The sequence below is a fragment of the Pan troglodytes genome, chromosome 15, assembly GCF_028858775.2.
Source record: "Pan troglodytes isolate AG18354 chromosome 15, NHGRI_mPanTro3-v2.0_pri, whole genome shotgun sequence".
NCBI lineage: Eukaryota > Metazoa > Chordata > Mammalia > Primates > Hominidae > Pan > Pan troglodytes.
This window is the reverse complement of record NC_072413.2, coordinates 100,266,796-100,289,139: the sequence shown is the minus strand read 5'-3', so window position 1 is coordinate 100,289,139 and position 22,344 is coordinate 100,266,796. Positions and strand designations below refer to the sequence as shown.

The window sequence follows — 22,344 nt, the reverse complement described above, 5'->3', positions numbered from 1 at the left end:
GGTGGCTCACACCTGTAATCCCAGCACTTTGGGAGGCCGAGGTGGGCAGATCATGAGGTCAGGAGGTCAAGACCATCCTGGCTAACACGGTGAAACCCCATCTCTACTAAAAATACAGAAAATTAGCCGGGTATGGTGGCAGGCGCCTATAGTCCCAGCTACTCGGGAGGCTGAGGCAGGAGAATGGAGTGAACCCAGGAGGTGGAGCTTGCAGTGAGTGGAGATTGGGCCACTGCACTCCAGCCTGGGCGACAGAGTGAGACTCCGTCTCAAAAAAGAAAAACAAAAAAAAAAAACCTATTGAGATTATGAATAGGATTGTATGGGGTCTATCGTTCGATTTGGGAGAGAATGCATATCTTAGCAATATTGAACTTTGCAATTCATAAACATGGTATAACCGTCTCTCCATTTATTTCAGTTTGCTTTAGTTTCAGCTATGTTTTGTTTTTGTTTTTGAGACGGAGTTTTGCTCTTGTTGCCCAGGCTGGAGTGCAATGGCATGATCTCAGCTCACTGCAACCTCTGCCTTCCGGGTTCACAGGTTCTAGAGATTCTCCTGCCTCAGCCTGCCAAGTAGCTGGGATTACAGGCACGTGTCACCATGCCCAGCTAATTTTTGTATGTTTAGTAGAGACAGGGTTTTGTCATGTTGGCCAGGCTGATCTCGAACTCCTGACCTCAGGTGATCCGCCCCCCTTGGCCTCGCAAAGTGCTCAGATTACAGGTGTGAGCCACCTTGCCTGGACGGTTTCAGCTGTTTCGTAGTTTCACTGAAAAGGTCTTACGTGTCTTTTGTTAAATTTATATCTGAGTGTTTTATGTTTTATAACATTATTATAAAAGGATATTTTAAACATTTATTTCCCATTGTTAGCCATAAGTATGTAGAAATGCAATTAATTTTTGTTTACTTTGTATTTTGAGAAATTTCTCAGGATTCACTTATTTTTTTTTTTTGTTCTAGTATGTTTTGGTTGCTTTCTTAGGATTTTTTACTTAAAGAAATATGTCACCTGCAAATAGAGACAGTTTTACTCTTCTTTCCCAATGTTGATGACTTTTTTTTTGAGACGGAGTTTTGCTCTGTTGCCCAGGCTGGAGTGCAGTGGCGCGATCTCAGCTCACTGCAACCTCCACCTCCCGGGTTCAAGTGATTCTCCTGCCTCAGCCTCCCAAGTAGCTGGGACTACAGGCACCCGCCACTCCGCCTGGCTAATTTTTGTATTTTAAGTAGAGACAGGGTTTAACCATATTGGCCAGGCTGGTCTCGAACGCCTGACTTTGTGATCTGCCCACCTTGGCCTCCCAGAGTGCTGGGATTACAGGCGTGAGCCACTGTGCCCGGCCCATGACTTTTTTTCTAGCCTTTCCCATTAGCTCAGATTTCCAGTACAATATTGAATGCAAGTAGCGGGGAAGTGTTCAGCATTTCAACATTAGAAGCATGATGTTAGCTGTATATGTCTTTTATCAAATTGACAGAGTTCCCTTTCATGAATAGCTTGCTGAGAATTTTTGTCCTGAATTGGTATCGAATTCTGTCAAATGACGTTTTGGCATTATTATTTTTTCCTTTTTCTTTTATTGTGGTGGATAACATTAATTCATTTTTGAATAATAACTCAACCTTGCATTCCCAGTATAGCTGGGATTCCCCACTTAGTCATAACATATGATCAGTTTTACATATTCCTGGATTTGATAGTATTTTGTCAAGTATTTTTGTATTTGTGCTCATAAGGGATACTTTTTTTTTTTCGTGATGGAGGCTTGCTGTGTTGCACAGGCTGGAGTGTGGTGGCGTGATCTCGGCTCACTGCAACCTCCGCCTCAAGCAATTCTGCTTCAGGCTCCCAAGTAGCTGGGATTACAGGCGCGTGCCACCATGCCTGGCTAATTTTTGTATTTTTAGTAGAGATGGGGTTTTGCCATGTTGGCCAGGCTGGTCTTGAACTCCTGACCTCAGGCAATTCGCCAGACTTGGCCTCCCAAAGCACTAGGATTACAGGCGTGAGCTACCATGCTTGGCCTATACTTTTCTTATTATATAAAAGTCTTTGTTAGGGAGTTAGGCGAGGCGTCTCATACCTTTAATCCCAGCACATTGGGAGGCTGAGGTGGGAGGATGGCTTAAGCCCAGGAGTTTGAGGCCAGCCTGGACAAGATGAGACCTTGTTTCTACAAATAAAAAACAGCTGGACATGGTGGCAGGCACCTGTGGTCCCAGCCACTTGGGAGGCTGAGGTAGGAGGATGGCTTAAGATCAGGAGGTCAAGGCTGCAGTAAGCAGTGATTACACTACTGCACTCCAGCCTGGGCCACAGAGTGAGACCCTGTCTCAAAAAAAGAAAAAGAAAAAAGTCTTTATTAGGTTTTGCGGCTGGGTGCAGTGGCTCACACCTGTATTCCCAGCACTTTGAGAGGCTGAGGTGGGTGGATCACTTGAGGCCAGGAGTTTGAGATTAGCCTGGCCAACATGGCAAAACTCTGTTTCTACCAAAACTACAAAAATTAGGTGGGCGTGGTAGTGCATGCCTGTAATCCCAGTTACTCAGGAGGCTGAGGCACAAGTATGGCTTGAACCCTGGAGGCAGAGTTTGCAGTGAGCCGAGGTTGCGCCAGTGCACTCCAGCCTGGGCAACAGAGCGAGAATCTGTCTTAAAAAAAAAAAAAGTTTTTGTTAGGTTTTGGTATAAAGGTTTTCAGGTCTAACAGAACAAGTTGGGAAGTGTTCATTCCTCCATTTTTTGCTGAAAAAGTTTGTGTAAGAGTATTTCTTTTTTAAATGTTTGAAATAATTCACCAGTGAAATTGTCTGGTCTAGGAGTTTTCCTTGTGGGGAAGGTCCCCCCCACAATGATGTTTATTATAACATCATTCGTAGTGATAAAAAGATGGGATCACGATGAAGTGGTGGAACAAGGAATGACCTCAAGGCACATCTGTATCAAGGAATATTAAAGAAAAAAACCAGAACTATGCCAAATAATTTGGAAGGATTTCCATATGATTTTTTAAAAGCTTTATTGAAGGATGATTTCCTTTTGTTTCTTTTGAGATGGAGTCTCGCTCTGTCATCCAGACTGGAATGCAGTGGTGCAGTCTTGACTAGCTGCAACCTCTGCCTCCTGAGTTCAAGCAATTCTCCTGCCTCAGCCTCCTGAGTAGTGGGGATTGCAGGCACCTGCCACCATTAATTTTTGTATTTTTAGTAGAGATGGGGTTTCATCATGTTGGCCAGGCTGGTCTCAAACTCCTGACCTCAGGTTATCCACCCGTCTCGGCCTCCCAAAGTGTTGGGATTATAGGCGTGAGCCACTGTGCCCAGCCTGAAGTATAATTTTCCTTTCATAAAATTCAGCTATTGTAAGTGAGTTTCAGGACATTTATACGGCTGTGCAACTGTCACCACAATTCCGTTTTAGAACACTTTCATCATCTGTTGGGAGGTTTTTGATAACAACTAATAAGAATAAAATAGGGCTATTTTATTAAATAGGGCTGTTTCAGTTTCCAGTTTTATTTTGTGTCAGATTTGGTAACTGTGTTTTTTGAGGAATTTGTTTATCTACCCTAAATTGTCATATTTATTGGCATACAGTTATTTGTAATACTCTCATTATTATTATTTAATTTTTTTTTTTTTGAGATGGAGTCTTGCTCTTGTTGCCCAGGCTGGAGTGCAATGGCACAATCTCGCCTCACTGCAACCTCTGCCTCCCAGGTCCAACTGATTCTCCCGCCTTAGCCTTCTGAGGAGCTGGAATTACAGGCACCCTGCCACCACGCTTGGCTAATTTTTGTATTTTTAGTGGAGACAGGGTTTCACTGTGTTGGCCAGGCTGGTCTCGAACTCCTGACCTCGTGATCCACCCACCTTGGCCTCCCAAAGTGCTGGGATTACAGGCGTGAGCCCCTGTACCAGGCCAAGGGGGACATTTAGATAATTGATTTTAACCCTTTCTTCCTTTAGTATTTACACATAAGTATCTTTCTAAATCCTGTTTTAGCTGCATCTCATAAATTTCTATATGTTGTGCTTTATTTGGTTTGAAATGTTTTCTAATTTCCCTTGTGATTTCTTCTTTACTGTTTAATTTCCAAATATTTGAGGCTTTTCTAGGTAACTTACTGTACTGATTTCTAATTTAATCCATTGTGGTCTGAGAATATGTTGTGTAAAGTTTTCAGTCTTGAAATGTATTGAGACTTACCTTATGGTCCAGCACATTATCTATATGGATGAATGTTTCATATATACTTGAAAAGAATATTTTATATACAGTTGTTGAATATACTGTTCTGTAAATGTCAATTAGGACAGGTAGTTAATAATGCTGTTAAGATCTTCTGTATCTTTACTGATTTTTTTGAAAGATTGTTCAATCAATTATGGGAGTAGGGTGTTAAAATCTTCATCTCTTTCTTTAGTATTGTCAACTTTTCCTTTATGTATATTAAAATTTTCTCATTTAGGCCAGGCACAGTGGCTCACGCCTGTAATCCCAGTACTTTGGGAGGCTGAGGCAGGTGGATCACTTGAGATCAGGAGTTTGAAACCAGCCTGGCCAACATGGTGAAACCTTGTCTCTACTGAAAATATAAGAATCAGCCAGGCATGGTGGCAGGTGCCTATAATCCCAGCTACTTGGGAGGCTGAGGCAGGAGAATCACTTGAACCCAGGAGATGGAGATTGCAGTGAGCCAAGATCACTCCACTGCACTCTAGCCTGGTCAACAGAGCAAGACTCTGTCTCACAAAAAAAAAAAAAAAAGGCTGGTTGTGGTGGCTCATCAGTTTGAGAGGCCAAGGTGGGTGGATCACCTGAGGTGGGGGGTCGAGACCAGCCTGGCCACTGTGATGAAACCTCATCTCTACTAAAAATACAAAAATAGCCTGGGATGGTGGTGGGCACCTGTAATCCCAGCTACTCAGGAGGCTGAGGCAGGACAATAGCTTGCACCTGGGAGGTGGAGGTTGCAGTGAGCCTAGATCGTGCCACTGCACTCCAGCCTGAATGACAGAGCAAGATTTTGTCTCAAAAAAAAAAAATTCTCTTATTTGACACATACACATTTACAATTGTCATTGCTTCCTAATGTATTGACTCTTTTTTTATCATCATGAAATCATAAGTAGTAGTAATCCTTATTTTGCAGTCTATTTTGTCTAATATTAATATAACCATTTCTTCCTCCCCTTCACTTTGAGGACTTTCTTCATATAGATTGTATTGGTTAGATAAACTTATTTTCCATAAAATTCATCCAATAAAATGAAATGTTGAAATTTCATAGTTGATCTTTAAATAATTTTTTTTTTTTTTTTTTTTTTTTTTTGAGACGGAGTCCCATACTGTCGCCCAGGCTGGAGTGCAGTGGCGTGATTTTGGCTCACTGCAAGCTCCACCTCCCAGGTTTACGCCATTCTCCTGCCTCAGCCTCCAGAGTAGCTGGGACTACAGGCACCCGCCACCATGCCCGGCTAATTTTTTGTACTTTTTAGTAGAGACGGGGTTTCACTGTGTTAGCCAGGATGGTCTCGATCTCCTGACCTCATGATCCACCCGCCTCGGCCTCCGAAAGTGCTGGGATTACAGGCGTGAGCCACCATGCCCAGCCGATCTTTACATTTTTTTTAAAAGTCTGAGTCCTGGTGATCATAATTTGTTCCATTTGTAGATTCCACTTATGGTAAATGTCATCTGGTTCTTTTCGGAGCAAAGGCTGCCTACATTCCTCTTACATTCAGTTCTGTGGTATTTTGTTTCCAACAGAACAATAAACAAAAACAAACTGAATGTCACCTGACAACAAAATTCAACGCAACTCCAAGGCAAAGAAAAGTAGTTTACTTCCAGGTTTTTTTAGATTTTTTTTTTCATGATTTTAAAAGAGGGGACAGAGTTGATTTGAATTTTATTAAGCACTGTTATTTGAACAGTTGCTAGATCCTGATATCTAGCAATATCCAGGAAAATGTGCCTTTCTAAATATTTGTCTTAGCTCACTATTTCTCAGTGAATGCCTGTGGAGACATGAAAGAATCCTATCTACAATAAGCAAAATATGTTTTGGGGTGTGATAACTGGTTTTCCTATTACAGAGGAGAAGAATGGATATTTGTGTAAATAGCATGGCTGTTTGGCTGCCCAGTTCTAAAAACTAAGTTTTTCAGATCGGGTGTTCAAAAATTGGAACTACTGCTAGCTTGTTAGCTTCTTGCTCTTTCCACCTGAAGCAGGATTTCTCTATCTCAACACTGTTGGCATTTTGGCCTGGAATTTTTTTTTTTTCTGTTCTGTGCATTGTAGAATATTGAATGATTTGTATTCATTGGTAAATAGCTGCTGTCCTGACCCTTCTGAGTCTCGCCTGGCCCCCTTGTTCAGCACTCCCTAGTTCTGGCCACTTTGAGGACCCAGCTCCAGCATGGTGGGCTGTGTCTTTTCTGATTGGTTGTGGACCTGGGGTGCGAGTTGCTAACACTTTGAATACCAACTTGGATGTGAGGGAGGAAATACAGGATACAAATGAAAATGGGGGCTAGAACTTTTAGTCCAAAAATATTCTTAGGCTCTTCAGGCTATTCTGTTTTCAGGCTCTTCTTAAATATCAGGCTTCTATTTGTTGGCTAACATGAGAGTGACTTAAAATATTCAGACATATTTATTTATTTATTTTTTGAGATGGAGTCTCACTCTGTTGCCCAGGCTGGAGTGCAATGGCACAATCTTGGCTTACTGCAGCCTCCACCTCCTGGGTTCAAGCGATTCTCCTGCCTCTGCCTCCCAAGTGGCTGGGATTACAGGCACGTGCCACTGCGCCCGGCTGATTTTTGTATTTTTAGTAGAGATGGGGTTTCACCATGTTGGCCAGGCTGGTCTGGAACTCCTGACCTCAGGTGATCCACCTGCCTTGGCCTCCCAAAGTGCTGGGATTACAGGCATGAGCGACCATGCCTGGCCTCAGCCGTATTGATTTTAAACTATACCTATACTACTACTGGGTACTCTTCAAATAACCAAACAAATGTTGAACTTTCCAAAATATGTTAAAAGTTGATAGAACAGAATTTGCCAGTTGAAAAAATAGTCCCGCAATTAGTTCCTTTTGGAGCCCCTGAGATGAAAATTTCTGGTGAATTGAATTATTCAATTAGGTGTGACCCCATGGGCCTACCGTGGTGAAGTGGCATTCTCAAAAGAGGTCTGTCTAGAGGGCAGTGATAGCTAGCCTCAGGCCTTGGGCCTGATTGCACTGTATTGGCATGATTTGTATTGGCAGAGCAGTCTTCATAAAGAAGAGCCTGCAATAAGGCACACCTGCCAAGAGAATGCTTGTCACCAAGTGAATGAAATGGAAAAGAGGGCCGGGCGTGGTAGCTCACACCTGTAATCCCAGCACTTTGGGAGGCCAAGGTGGGTGGATCACCTGAGGTCAGGAGTTTGAGACCAGCCTGGCCAACATGGTGAACTCCATCTCTACTAAAAATAAAAAAATTAGCCAGGCATGGTGGCGGGTGCCTATAATCCCACCTACTTGGGAGGCTGAGGCAGGAGAATCGCTTGAACCTGGGAAGCAGAGGTTGCAGTGAGCCAATATCACACCATTGCACTCCAGCCTGGGTAACAAGAGAGAAACTCCGTTTCAAAAAAAAAAAAAAATCAAAAAGAGTACAGCATCATTAAAGATAAGAAAGAGGCCGGGCACAGTGGCTCACGCTTGTAATCACAGTACTTTGGGTGGCTGAGGCGGGCCGATCATTTGAGCCTGGGAGTTTGAGAGGGCATAGTGGGATGCACCTGTGGTCCCAGCTACTCAGGAGGCTAAGGTGGGAGGATCACCTGAGCCTGGAAGGTTGAGGCTTCAGTGAGACATGATTGCACCATTGCACTCCAGCCTGGATGACAGTGAGGCTTTGTCTCAAAAACAAAAAAAAAAAGGAGGGGTGGGTCTTTTCTTGGAACTTTGAAATGCTCATTTTCAGATAGTGTATCTATAAACTGAAGACTAAATCTTAATTATTAATCTTATTAATTAATCATAAGTTTTAATGTCTACTTTTATGTTTGTTAATATGTAAAATAAACTACGAAGTATTCTTTCAGGATCTTAGATGGGAAAAATTTTAACATACGTTCTAGCTATAAGAACCTTGATTTTTTATGCAGCAATGAGGTATGCTTAACTTCAGTTTCTAATGGGAGAAATAAAACCTTATTAACTTGCTTGAAATATTTGTGAGTTTTAAAATTGTGATCCTGGATAATAAGTAACTCTAATTTTGAAGTTGACCTAAAGTGTGAATGAGCTATCCATTTTTACCTACACGATAGTATTGAGCAAGTCAACAACCTACGAGAGATCCAAGCACTGAGGCGCCTGAATCCGCACCCAAACATTCTTATGTTGCATGAAGTGGTTTTGTAAGTATATTTGGAGCTTGAAAAGTTATCTAAATTTGATGAAAATAATCTCTTTTTAAGAAAGAAAACCATGGTAGACATTTTGAATATTTACTTTGTAGCTCAGAGAGTAACCATTTTTACTTCATCTTACATCACATTTTTATTTGGAAAAATGTGCATCTGATTCTTTTTTTATTATTATTATTTTTTGAGAAGGAGTCTCTCTCTCTGTCATCCAGGCTGGAGTGCAGCGGCGTGATCTTGGCTCACAACAAACTCTGCCTCCCTGGTTCAAGCCGTCTCCTGCCTCAGCCTCCCGAGTAGCTGGGATCACAGGCACCCACCACCACGCCCAGCTAATTTTTGTATTTTTAGTAGAGATGGGGTTTCACCATGTTGGCCAGGTTGGTTTCAAACTCCTGACCTCAGGTTATCCACCCACCTTGGTCTCCCAAAATGCTGGGATTACAGGCATGAGCCACTGTGCCCGGCCAGCATCTGATTCTTAATTAATGTGGAAATGCCTTCATTTAGGTGACTCCACATCATAAAAGCATCCGTCATGCAAACAGTTCATCTCCTGGAGCTCAGTTAGGCTGCTGAGGTCTTGAGTGTGAATTTTGACCTACTGGGAAAGCCCTGTTTGTGTTATTTCAGGGATTGTACATTCTCATTCTGTCCCTGCCAGTTGCCATTTCTGAACAGTCTCCTGTAGTCTTTCTTACTGTAATTGATAACATTTCTGGGAATTTTTCATTTCTGTTCTAATTATAGAATAGTTTCCATAAGGCTTATCTATCAATCAAAAAGGCAGAGCACAGCTTGTCCCTCGGTGCCTGCCTGAGCCTGGGAAGCCTTCTTCCTGACAGCTCTGTGCTGTGCTTACAGACCTCACTGAACCAGGGAGTCAGGCTACAGGGTTTTGGGACCTTCTTTGCTGTGGGCTAGAATGGCACTGACACTCTGAGAGGGTGCACCTCAGTGTAGAAGCTTCGCTGTGGCTCCGGAGGGAGCCTGGCCTGTAAGATCGGCCAAGGAACTCCAGTTAAACTTCACTGCCAGTTAAAGTCTGGTAGATTTTAATCAGAGAATGAAACAGTTTTAAACTCAAAATGAAATGTCTTGTTATAACTGTGTGGGTTCCTGTCCTGTAGCGTTCTTAGAAGTCAATTTGGGCCAGGTCCAGAGACTGCAGTTTGTATGTAATAGTCTCAACACTGCATGCACGTCGTGCACTTCCCACACACTTTACAAAGTACTCTGTCCAGAATCTCACATGGGCCTCGGAACAACCGAGACCTCTTCCAGCCAGATTGGAGGCACCCAGAGTAGGGTCTGGGATGATACAGGCTCTTGCTCAGGACTCTGGGAACCCTTTAAGGGCCTGCTTGAACTCAGAAGTTGGTGGCTCAGCCAGCAGTCTCTGTCCCCATTCTGTGTCAGCGTTGATATCACACACTTGTGATGTGACTCGTTTTTCTCTTTTTCCCCTGACTGGTTTTTGGTTTTTACTCTCCCATTGTGATTTATCCCAATTACATGGAAGGAATTTAGCTAAATTAAAATTAAATTTGCAGTCATGGAGCACGAATTAATTTTTTCTTTCTTTCTTTTTTTTTTTTTTTTGAGACAGGGTCTCACTCTGTTGCCCAGGCTGGAGTACAGTGGTACGATCTCAGCTCACTGCAACCTCCGCCTCCCGGGTTTAAGCTATTCTCCTCCTTCAGCCTCCCGAGCAGCTGGGACTACAGGCACACGCCACCACACCCAGCTTTTGTATTTTTAGTAGAGATGGGGTTTCACCATGTTGGCCAGGCTGGTCTCAAACTCCTAACCTGAAGTGATCGACCACCTCGGGCTCCCAAAGTGTTGGGATTACAGGCGTGAGCCACCACGCCTGGCCTCTTTTATTGTTTTGCTTACCCAACTCCCCAACCTTTTTCTTCTTTCTGCTGATAATTAATTATGTATTTTCAAGACATATCTGTTTTCAACTTCTAGAATTTTGTTCAAAGTTGGGTTTTTCTAGTATTTTTAGTTAATTTTATCTGAAATACTGATTTAAAATCAAAACCTTTACTGTTTCAGCAATTACACTGTAGTATTTGATGTGGGAGTACCTAATGTTTACTAGAAATGTTTACAAATGAATTAAATATTGGATTATATTTTCTGATTAAGGCCAGAAAATTTATTTTAAAAACTTGCTTTCTTCTTCAGTGACAGAAAATCTGGTTCTCTTGCACTGATATGTGAACTTATGGACATGAATATTTATGAGCTAATACGAGGTATGTAGAATAATTTGAAAGCTAACCTAAGATCCTCTTTTAAGGCTTGTAATTCATATATGCTTAGTTATTCTCAACATCATTAGTCACCATAGTGCTGTAGTTATATATAATACACAGTACAGGGTCACTTCATTCACCAGGAGGCATTTTTCTGACTGCTCATCTACTCAGAACATGGCTGCAAACAAGAAAGGAAGCCCCAGGCCCTCTGGGTGCCCATGTGATCTGGGGGAGAGTGGCGGGAGGCAGCAGGGGCAGCTCTGCTGCAGAGCGCCTGCAGCCAGCCCCGCGGTGGGCATGTGTGTGCAGGCCCGCTGGCTCAGGGGCCTCTCTGCTCCCCAGATCTGCTGTTGCTCGACATTCTGTTCCATGCCTCTTAAGGCAGAGCTTTCCCTCCAAAATACTGCCCTGCATGTGAGGGAAGCTCCTACCATTTTCTAGGATGCTCGTTCATTTCCTTTCTTCTGAACAATAAAGCACTGTTTAAGAGAGCATGTTTGCCTGAGGTGACCTCAGTCAGGGCTGGTTTGAGATACTTATAGAGGTTGCCTGAGGGGAACAGGAGAAAAGGAGAGGCTGGCCCACACTGAGCCAATTGTTCCTGGGGGTCTGACTAATGGTTGTGTTAGATGTCAGAACAAATGAACCTTGTATATCTCACTAAGAAAGCAACATAGCAAGTGTTACATTTTACAAATCACATTATACCTAGAGGACAGATAAAAAACAACTGTCCTACTGTCACATGAGTGACTACTTATGACTTGGAAAAGAATTTTAGTGACAGCATCATAGATGATTTAGATGGTGTATTATCTTACAATTTGGGCCAAACTGAAGATGATGTGCTATGGAAAATTTTTAGATTGATAAACTTTTTGTGATGGAAGAAGACACTGATGTTGAAGATATATATGAAGAGTTCAAATAAAATTGTTTTTATGAAGTTGGATAGTGGAAAAAGCATTATATCAATATTTATTTTATATGTGACTTAAAATATGTGTGTGATAGTAAATTACTAACAAAACAAATAGCATAAGTAGCCAAGTTTTTCTACATCCATAAAAGTTGATGTATATAAAGCTGGGTGCAGTGGCTCATGCCTATAATCCTAGCACTTTAGGAGGGACGCCAGTGCGGGTGGATCAGTTGAGGTCAGGAGTTCAAGACCAGCCTGACTAACAAGGTGAAACCCTGTCTCTACTAAAAAATACACACAAAAAAATTAGCCGGGCATGGTGGTGTATGCCTGTAGTCCCACCTACTCAGGAAGCTGAGGCAGGAAAATCGATTGAACCTAGGAGGCAGGGGTTGCAGTGAGCTGAGATCGTTCCACTGCACTCCAGCGTGGGCGACAGAGCGAGACTCTGTCTCAAAAAATAAAGGCCAGGGGCTGGGCGCGGTGGCTCACGCCTGTAATCTCAGCACTTTGGGAGGCTGAGGCAGGCGGATCACGAGGTCAGGAGATTGAGACCATCCTGGCTAACACAGTGAAACCTCGTCTCTATTAAAAATACAAAAAAATTAGCCGGGCATGGTGGCGGGCGCCTGTAGTCCCAGCTACTCGGGAGGCTGAGGCAGGAGAATGGTGTAACAGGAGGTGGAGCTTGCAGTGAGCCAAGATCATGCCACTGCACTCCAGCCTGGGCGACAGAGCGAGACTCCGTCTCAAAAAAAATAATAAAAAATAAAAAAGGCCGGGCGTGGTGGCTTATGCCTGTAATCCCAGCACTTTGGGAGGCTGAGGCAGGTGGATCACTTGAGGTCAGGAGTTCAAGACCAACCTGGCCAATATGGCAAAACCTTGTCTCTGCTAAAAATACAAAACAAATTAGCTGGGCGTGGTGGCATGTGTCTGTAGTCCAAACTACTTGGGAGGCTGAGGCAGGAGAATCGCTTGAACCTGGGAGGCAGAAGTTGCAGTGAGCTGAGATCGTGCCACTGCACTCCAGCTTGGACATCGCAGTGAGATTCCATCTCAACAGAAAAAAAAAAAAAAAAAAAAAAACAAGAAGGGAGAATTTTTGGCAAGTTGCTGTGTGTTTAGACGCTTGAGAAAGCTTTGTTTAGAATATATATATATATATATATATATATATTTTTTTTTTGAGACAGTGTCTCACTCTGCCAGTGGCGCGATCTCAGCTCACTGCAACCTCTGCCTCCCAGGTTCAAGAGATTCTACTGCCTCAGCCTCCCAAGTTGCTGGGACTACAGGCATGTGCTACCACACTTGGCTAATTTTTTTTTTTTTTTTTGTAGGCGGAGTCTCGCTCTGTTGCCAGGCTGGAGTGCAATGGTGCAATCAGCTCACTGCAACCTCTGCCTCCCAGGTGCAAGCGATTCTCCTGCTTGTGCCTCCTGAGTAGCTGGGACTGCAGGTGCATGCCACCACGCCCAGCTATTTTTTTGTATTTTTAGTACTGACAGGGTTTCACCATGTTGGCCAGGATGGCCTTGATCTCTTGACCTCGTGATCTGCCTGTCTCGGCCTCCCAAAGTGCTAGGATTACAGGCATGAGCCACCGCGCCCAGCCAATTGTTTTGTATTTTTAGTAGAGACGGGGTTTCACCTTGTTAGCCAGGATGGTCTCAATCTCCTTGACCTCGTGATCCGCCTTTCTCGGCCTCCCAAAGTGCTGGGATTATAGGAGTGAGCCACTGTGCCCAGCCTTAGAATATATGTATTTTTAGGATACATTTATATTTATTTTCAGTAGTAGAGGAATTGTATAATTGAAGAAATTGAATCTATTTCTTTCAATATCTGTCTACAGCGATTGTAGAAAACAGACCTCGCAGTAGACCTCCATTCATTATATAAATATTGTCTTCCATAGGCCAGGCAGTGTGTTCAGTGCACCAACTCTGAGATGCTGTGAGCAACACGGAGCATCCTAGGTTCAGAGATGTTAAAATGTAAGGAGAATGGCCAACAGTGCTTGTAGGGTAGTAAATATTGAAATATGCATCCTGATTTTAGAGTTGGTAAAATTTGAAAAAAAAGCCTGTCCTAGAATTGATGAAATATAATGATAATGATAATAGCTAACAGTTCATGAATGGGACCCATATGGCCCGGCACTGTTCTTAATACTTTATAGGAATTAACTCATTTTAACCTTCCAACAACCCTGTCAGGCAGATACGGTTATTTTTTATTTTTTTAAGATGGAGTCTCACTCTGTCGCCAGGCTGGAGTGCAGTGATGCGATTTCTGCTCACTGCAACTTCCGCCTCCTGGGTTCAAGCAGTTCTCCTGCCTCAGCCTCCCAAGTAGGTGGGACTATAGGAGCACGCCACCATGCCCAGCTAAGTTTTTTTTTTTTTTTTTTTTTTTTGAGATGGAGTTTTGCTCTTTTTGCCCAGGCTGGAGTGCAATGGCATGATCTCGGCTCACCACAACCTCCGCCTCCCGGGTTCAAGCGATTCTCCTGCCTTAGCCTCCCAAGTAGCTGGGATTACAGGCATGCGCCACCACCCCAGCTAATTTTGTATTTTTAGTAGAGATGGGGTTTTTCCATGTTGGTCAGGCTGGTCTTGAACTCCCGACCTCAGGTGATCCGCCCACCTTGGCCTCCCAAAGTGCTGGGATTACAGGCATGAGCCACCGCGCCTGGCTAAGTTTTGTATTTTTAGTAGAGACAGGTTTCACCATGTTGGCCAGGATGGTCTCGATCTCTTGACCTCGTGATCTGCCCGCCTTGGCCTCTCAAAGTGCTGAGATTACAAGCGTGAGCCACTGTACCTGGCCCAGATACTGTTATTATCCTCATTTGAAACATGAGGACATTGAGGCATGGGGAGATAAGTTGCTTGTCCAAGGTTATATACCTAGTAAGTGGTAGAACTGGGGCTAAACCTAGATAACCTGATCCTAGAGTGCATGTTCTTAACCACCACCCATACCGCCTCATGACAACCCTGTGTGGTTGGCACTATTTATTATTCCCATTTTACAGATGAGGAAATTGAGTCTTGAAGGATTAAGTAATAATCCAAAATTAAGCTGTTAATAAATGGCAGAACTGGGATTTAAACTCAAGCCTGACTCTGAAATCCTAAGCATTAATCTCTGTTGCCGCCCTGGGTCTCTATTTCTGGGCCTAGCTCAGTGCCTTAAATGAATAGAGGCACCTAATTATTTATGGTTATTGATGATGATGCTGCTTTAGTGAAAACTGAATCAATCACTAAGGCTTTAGATACCAGAATGGCAATTTTTGTGACTTAAATTGCTGCTCTCAGGTTATTAGAATATTGAGGAGCACTATTAAAGACTAAAGAATAAGATAATAATGAAATAAGGGAACGATTACACAGCCATTATTGAATTGTCTACAGCAGTGTGCAAGGTCTGGCAAGAACTGGGAAGATAAAGAAGCAGCATGTCAGATGCATGTTTTTTATATTGAAAGAGTATATAGTCTTTTTTTTTTTTTCTTGAGATGGAGTCTCACTCTGTTGCCCAGGCTGGAGTGCAATGGCACGATCTCAGCTCACTGCATCCTCCGTCTCCTGGGTTCAAGCGATTCTCCTGCCTCAGCCTCCCGAGTAGCTGGGATTACAGGTGCCCGCCACCACGTCCGGCTAATTTTTTGTCTTTTTAGTAGAGATGGGGTTTCACTATGTTGGCCAGGCTGTCTCAAACTCCTGACCTCGTGATCTGCCCGCCTCAACCTCCCAAAGTGCTGGGATTATAGGCGTGAGCCACCGCGCCCAGCCTGAAAGAGTATATAGTGTAGTGTCCACATAAACTATATGAAAGTGATATCATAAGAGAAAAGGAATTGCTGGGGTAGATTTCTCTTTGTTGAACAGGTGTCAGATGAGGCAGAGATGGTGTGGGCTGGGAAAATAAGGCTTTCCTGGAGGAGTGGTAGAATTGGACAGGTGCGGGAGAGGATGTCCCATTTGCAGTGACATGCCATGGGCTATTCCAGAGGCAGGGACATGGTGGGGAACGCAGCAGACACAGTTCCCACCCATGTGGAGCTCACACTTGATGAGGAGAGACAGGAAACAAATGAAGAAATTATCAAGAATATCAGTCAAAATGATCAAGAATTCCAGATAGGGATAAGTGCTGTCAGTGAATAAAACAGGCCAATGTGTTAGAGAGTGATGAGGATAGAGTAGTTCAGGCAGAGGGACAGCCAGTGCAAAGGCCCTGAGGCCACCGTGAGGGAAGAGGCCCATGTGGCTGGAGGACATGAAGGAGAGTTGCAGGAAACGGAGTAGGCAGGCATCGATGAGGCTGGTAGGGCGAGGGTAAGAATTTTCGTTACTCTAAGTTCAGTGGGAAGCCATTATTAGGCTTTAAAGCAAGGGAGAGGTGGTTTTCAATTGGTGTTTAGACCAGTGTTTCCAAAACGATCGCAGAAGACCAGTTGTTTTATTTCTAATATATTGCAGACCAGAATTTTTGTAAAATATAGTAAAAATGAATTACCAGAAAAGTGATCACGTGCTTAGATGTCACAGCATGTCAAATTGCTATAAGTGGTTCTAAACAGGTATTCTTTTTTTTTTTTTTTTTGAGACAGAGTCTCACTCTGTTGGCAGGCTGGAGTGCAGTGGCGTGATCTCTGCTCACTGCGACCTCTGCCTCCCAGATTCAAGCAATTCTCCTGCCTCAGGCTCCCAAGTAGCTGGGACTACAGGTGCGCGCCACCACGCCCTGCTAATTTTTGTATTTTTAGTAGAGACGGGGTTTCACCATGTTGGCCAGGATGGTCTCGATCTCTTGACCTCGTGATCCGCCCACCTCAGCCTCCCAAAGTGCTGGGATTACAGGCGTGAGCCACTGCGCCCTGCCCTAAACAGTTATTCTTAATTTATGTCATCTCCTCTTAGACCAGTAACAAACAGTCCCTGAACCATCATCAGCTCATGGACTGTGCTTTGAGTAGCATCTTTTTAGAAGGAATTCTCCAGTTGCTGTTTAAAGAATAAATGTGCTGTAGGTGGATGTGTTGGTTCTCCCTTTTAGTTGCAAATAACAGCCTCCCCTATTCTCTGATTAACTCAAGAGGGGTTACTCTGTGATATGGATAGATTGCCAGAATTGTTGGGAGGACTGAAGAAGCAGACTCTGGGCTTGGCCTATAGGAAGTTGCTTCTCACAACTCTGCTCTCCATGATCAGGCTGCTGGCCCTGCCGCTGACAACACTCTGCAGAATAAAGCTGCTGCAGCTACCAGGCCTGGAATCATGCCTCTTCTGCCAGGATCAGGAGGCAGCCGTGATCCATGCCGTCAGAATGGATGCCTTCCCTCCTCTCATCTGCCCCCATACCTGGGCCAGAAGCATCTTTCCCAAGTGTTCCCATTTAGGCAGAGCCTAAGTCACATCTGGAACACTCAGCTGCAAGGCAGCATGAAGAATGTCATTTGGACGTTCAGGCCTGGCATGCTAGATGGGGGTTTGGGACAGGTCCTGAGCAAGCCAATCTGCGGGTGTGCCATGAAGGCAAGAGTGGTGTGGGAGCCTGGGGAAGGGATGGCGAAGGCCCTTTGCCCGCCACTCTCTCTGGATGAATGTCTCTGAATTCTTCTTTGGCGTGAGTTAGTAATTGGGGTGAATAGAGCATGGCTACCCGCCAGCGATCCTAGTTTGTGTATTTGGGCGCGTGTGCTTATGGCTCTGGGCTCATGCCATCTGCAGTAGGAAAGCCTGTCTTGGAATTTATGAAGGAAAAACCGTAAAGGAGGTTTAGTTTCCCTCATACTCTGACTATAGAGGCAGCTACTCTTTTACAAAATTGTATCTGATTCTGCTCTTTTTTTTTTTAACTGTTTCAAGTTAAATTCATAGGGCCAGGTGCAGTGGCTCACGTGTGTAGTCCCAACACTTTGGGAGGCCAAGGCGGGAGGATTGTTTGAGCACAGGAGTTTGAGACTAGCCTAAGACTCTGTCTGTACAAAAAAAAAAATTTTTTTTTTGAGATGGAGTCTCGCTCTGTTGCCCAGGCTGGAGTGCAGTGGCGATCTCGGCTCACTGCAAGCTCCGCCTCCCGGGTTCACGCCATTCTCCTGCCTCAGCCTCCCGAGTAGCTGGGACTACAGACACCCGCCACCACTAAATTAGCCTGGCTAATTTTTTTTTGTATTTTTAGTAGAGACGGGGTTTCACCGTGTTAGCCAGGATGGTCTCAATCTCCTGACCTCGTGATCCGCCTGCCTCAGCCTCCCAAAGTGCTGGCATTACAGGTGTAAGCCACCGTGCCCAGCCCAAAAAATTAAAAAAAAAAGCATCCGGCTGTGGTGGCACACGCCTGTAGACCCAACTACTCAGGAGGCTGAGGTGGGAGGATGGCTTGAGCCCAGGAGGTCGAGGCTGCAATGAGCTGATTGTACCACTGCACTCCAGCCTGGGCAACAGAGTGAGACCCTGTCTCAAAAAAAATAATAATAATAACAACTCATTTGCCTTAATGAATGGCTAGTTCGTAGTTCTCTCCACCCTCGCTGGAGGGGCGTGTGCTGGGGATGCCGTCATTCTGCAGGCTACAGTGGCAGCTGTATTCCTTCAGTTAGTGCTGAGTCACAGTGAATGCCTTGGTTTATCACTGTGTTCACTTAAGTTTTTAAAATTATTAGTATCATATATGACATTCCTTCTTAATGAGAATATTTGGTAAAAATTAACTTGTAAAAATTACCTTGGTCAGGATAGCTAGAGCAGATGAGGGAAATGCTTTTGGGGCCTGCTGGAATTCACTAAGGGGCATATGAGAAACTTCTGAGTAACTCATTAATTGTACTCTATTTTACTTGTTTCAAACTGTTTGAAAACAAGAATCTGATGGGAACCAGATAGTCTTGGGCCCGGAAAGTTTGTTCTGGAGAAGCTTATGGAGAGTGGCTAGGCAGCGCTTTCCTTTGCAAGGGTGTGGTCTCCAGCACTTCAGACTACTGGGCCCACACTGTTGCTCTGATACCTCATGCCAGCAGTAACACCCCCAACTACTGGCCCGGGACCAGGACGGCTCCCTACCCCTAGGGCTGTGAATAGGGAGTTTCCAGGAGGAGACCCAGGGAGGCAAGGAAGGGTGGGCACCTGAAGAGGACTCTTACCTGGGACTGAAGGCATCTGAGAAGCACAGATTCCTGGCCCGCATGCCCGTTTATGGCTCCATTAGGTCTAGGTTCAGGCCTTGAAATCTGCTTTTTTTAAATTTTATTTTATTGTTTTTTGAGACGGAGTCTCACTGTGTCACCCAGGCTGGAGTACAGTGGCACGATCTCAGCTCACTGCAAGCTCCGCCTCCCAGGTTCACACCATTCTCCTGCCTCAGCCTCCCAAGTAGCTGGGATTGAAGGCGCCTGCCACCACGCCTGGCTAATTTTTTGTATTTTTAGTAGAGACGGGGCTTCACCGTGTTAGCCAGGATGGTCTTGATCTCCGGACCTCGTGATCCGCCTGCCTCAGCCTCCCAAAGTGCTGGGATTACAGGCTTTTTAATCAGTTTTTTAAAACACTTCTAGGTGATTATGAAGATTGGATAGATTAGACTTTTCCTAAAAGATTCCACGTTTCCCAAGTTCAAGTTCAGATGACTCTAATGACAATTTTATGATACGAGTAAGATTTGAATGTGTGGACATGGCTGGGAAGGGCGTTCCTGGAATGGAACATCATGAATATAGGTACTAAGCAGGCGAGCTTTGGGAGCAACCAGAGAAGAGTCCATGAGGGAATTCACCTGAGCATTCGCTAAACAAGAAGGGTGTGGTGGGGCATGGTTCTCGAAGCGAGGACCCAAGACTAGTAGCTGCACCTGGGGCTCTAGTTAGGTGACTGTGGGGCCCCATTGCAGACCTTCTGAATCAGACATGTGGGTGGAGATGGGGAGGGACAGTATGTGTCTTAGCAACCCACTTGTGGGAGTCTGAGAACCCTTTTGGTGGAGAGGAATTGGTTGAAGGGGGTCTTGAGTGCCAGGGTAAGTCGGGGGCAGTGAGACTGGGTTTGATCGCAGGACCCAGGAGCACCTGATGAGATGAAATTCCAGGCCCAATATGGTCTAAAAAAGAGTGGACTCAGAGAGCTCCCTCTCCCCTCTCCCCTCCCCCCTCCCCCCTCCCCCCTCCCCCCTCCCCCCTCCCCCCTCTCCCCTCTCCCCTCTCCCCTCTCCCCTCTCCCCTCTCCCCTCTCCCCTCTCCCCTCTTTCCACGGTCTCCCTCTGATGCCGAGCCGAAGCTGGACGGTACTGCTGCCATCTCAGCTCACTGCAACCTCCCTGCCCGATTCTCCTGCCTCAGCCTGCCGAGTGCCTGCGATTGCAGGCGTGCGCCGCCACGCCTGACTGGTTTTCGTATTTTTTTGGTGGAGACTGGGTTTCGATGTGTCGGCTGGGCTGGTCTCCAGCTCCTAACCGCGAGTGATCCGCCAGCCTCGGCCTCCCGAGGTGCCGGGATTGCAGACGGAGTCTCGTTAACTCAGTGCTCAATGGCGCCCAGGCTGGAGTGCAGTGGCGTGATCTCGGCTCGCTACAACCACCTCCCAGCCGCCTGCCTTGGCCTCCCTAAGTGCCGAGATTGCAGCCTCTGCCTGGCAGCCACCCCGTCTGGGAAGTGAGGAGCGTCTCCGCCTGACTGCCCATCGTCTGGGATGTGAGGAGCCCCTCTGCCTGGCTGCCCAGTCTGGAGAGTGAGGAGCGTCTCTGCCCGGCCGCCATCCCATCTAGGAAGTGAGGAGCGCCTCTTCCCGGCCGCCATCACATCTGGGAAGTGAGGAGCGTCTCTGCCCGGCCGCCCATCGTCTGAGATGTGGGGAGCACCTCTGCCCTGCCGCCCCGTCCGGGATGTGAGGAGTGTCTCTGCCCGGCCGCCCTGTCTGAGAAGTGAGGAGACCCTCTGCCTGGCAACCGCCCCATCTGAGAAGTGAGGAGCCCCTCCGCCCGGCAGCCACCCCGTCTGAGAAGTGAGGAGCGTCCTCCCTCCTCGTCTGGGAGGGAGGTGGGGGGGTCAGCCCCCCGCCCGGCCAGCCACCCCGTCCGGGAGGTGAGGGGCACCTCTGCCCAGCCACCCCTACCGGGAAGTGAGGAGCCCCTCTGCCCGGCCAGCCGCCTCGTCCGGGAGGTGAGGGGCGCTTCTGCCCGGCCGCCCCTACTGGGAAGTGAGGAGCTCCTCTGCCCGGCCACCACCCCATCTGGGAGGTGTACTCAACAGCTCATTGAGAACGGGCGGTGAAGACAATGGCGGTTTTGTGGAATAGAAAGGGGGGAAAGGTGGGGAAAAGATTGAGAAATCGGATGGTTGCTGTGTCTGTGTAGAAAGAGGTAGACATGGGAGACTTTTCATTTTGTTCTGTACTAAGAAAAATTCTTCTGCCTTGGGATCCTGTTGATCTGTGACCTTACCCCCAACCCTGTGCTCTCTGAAACATGTGCTGTATCCACTCAGGGTTGAATGGATTAAGGGCGGTGCAAGATGTGCTTTGTTAAACAGATGCTTGAAGGCAGCATGTTCGTTAAGAGTCATCACCACTCCTTAATCTCAAGTACCCAGGGACACAAACACTGCGGAAGGCCGCAGGGTCCTCTGCCTAGGAAAACCAGAGAACTTTGTTCACTTGTTTATCTGCTGACCTTCCCTCCACTATAGTCCTGTGACCCTGCCAAATCCCCCTCTGCGAGAAACACCCAAGAATGATCAATAAAAAAGAAAAAAAAAAAAAATCAAAGAAGTATAAAACAAAACAAAACAAAACAAAACAAAAAAGAAATTCCAGCAGCTTCATTCTGCTGCGTGTGTGAAGGCGAATGGAAAGTTGCTTTCTTTTCATCTGTTATAGATATTAATTTAATAAGATTCCAGAATTATCAGCTTGGGAAAGCTGATAAAGGTCTTACTTTTGATTCTTTTGATTTTAATTCTGGAAAATTGATGATAAATCATGTGAAACAATAAAAAGATGATAGTATGACACAAAAAAGTTAATTGCGGCCAGGCGCAGTGGCTCAAGCCTGTAATCCCAGCACTTCGGGAGGCCGAGGCGGGCGGATCTCGAGGTCAGGAGTTCAAGACCAGCCTGGTCAACATAGTGAAACCCCGTCTCTACTAAAAATACAAAAAAATTATCAGGGTGTAGTGGTGGCGGGTGCCTGTAATTCCAACTACTCGAGAGGCTGAGGCAGGAGAATCGCTTGAACCTGGGAGGTGGAGGTTGCAGTGGGCGGAGATCGTACCAATGCATTCCAGCCTGGGCGACTGTGCTACACTTCGTCCCCCCCAAAAAAAGAAAAAGTTAATTGCACCTAGACATTTTACAATTTAAATTACTTTCTATTATTTATATATTCTTGTTAAGTAGAGAAAAAGAATAATTTTAATTTTTCAAAAGAAATTGTAAACTTAGGACCGAAAGTGTCAAATGGTATATGTGCTCATGGAGGGAGGAAGTGGATTTCCAAACTGTTAGGTGAACATGGTCATTGTGCAGATTTAAAACTTAATAACTTAAAACACACACTTTGAAAATTAAAATCAAGTAAAATTGACATCTTCTGGAACGGGTAAACTGTGATGCTGGGCATGTGGTATGACGTCTTCAAACACGGTAGAAAGCTGCGGGCACCAAGGCACAGCCAGCCCAGGTGCTGAGTACAGGGCAGCTGCAGGGGACTG

At 45.4% G+C, this 22,344-nt stretch overlaps 1 protein-coding gene across 26 annotated transcripts in view; it reads left to right on the top strand.

Annotated features, from left to right (window-relative positions):
* Positions 1-22,344, top strand: part of MOK (MOK protein kinase) — an 85,704-nt gene that overhangs the window by 30,189 nt on the left and 33,171 nt on the right. For 13 of the 26 annotated variants that reach the window (XM_054665725.2, XM_009428397.4, XM_016925785.3 and 10 more), the window contains 2 exon segments: positions 8,343-8,432; positions 10,635-10,705. The exons of 3 other annotated variants lie outside the window; for them this stretch is intronic. In XM_054665725.2, coding sequence (XP_054521700.1) covers positions 8,343-8,432; positions 10,635-10,705 — 161 coding nt within the window. 26 annotated transcript variants of the gene reach the window in all.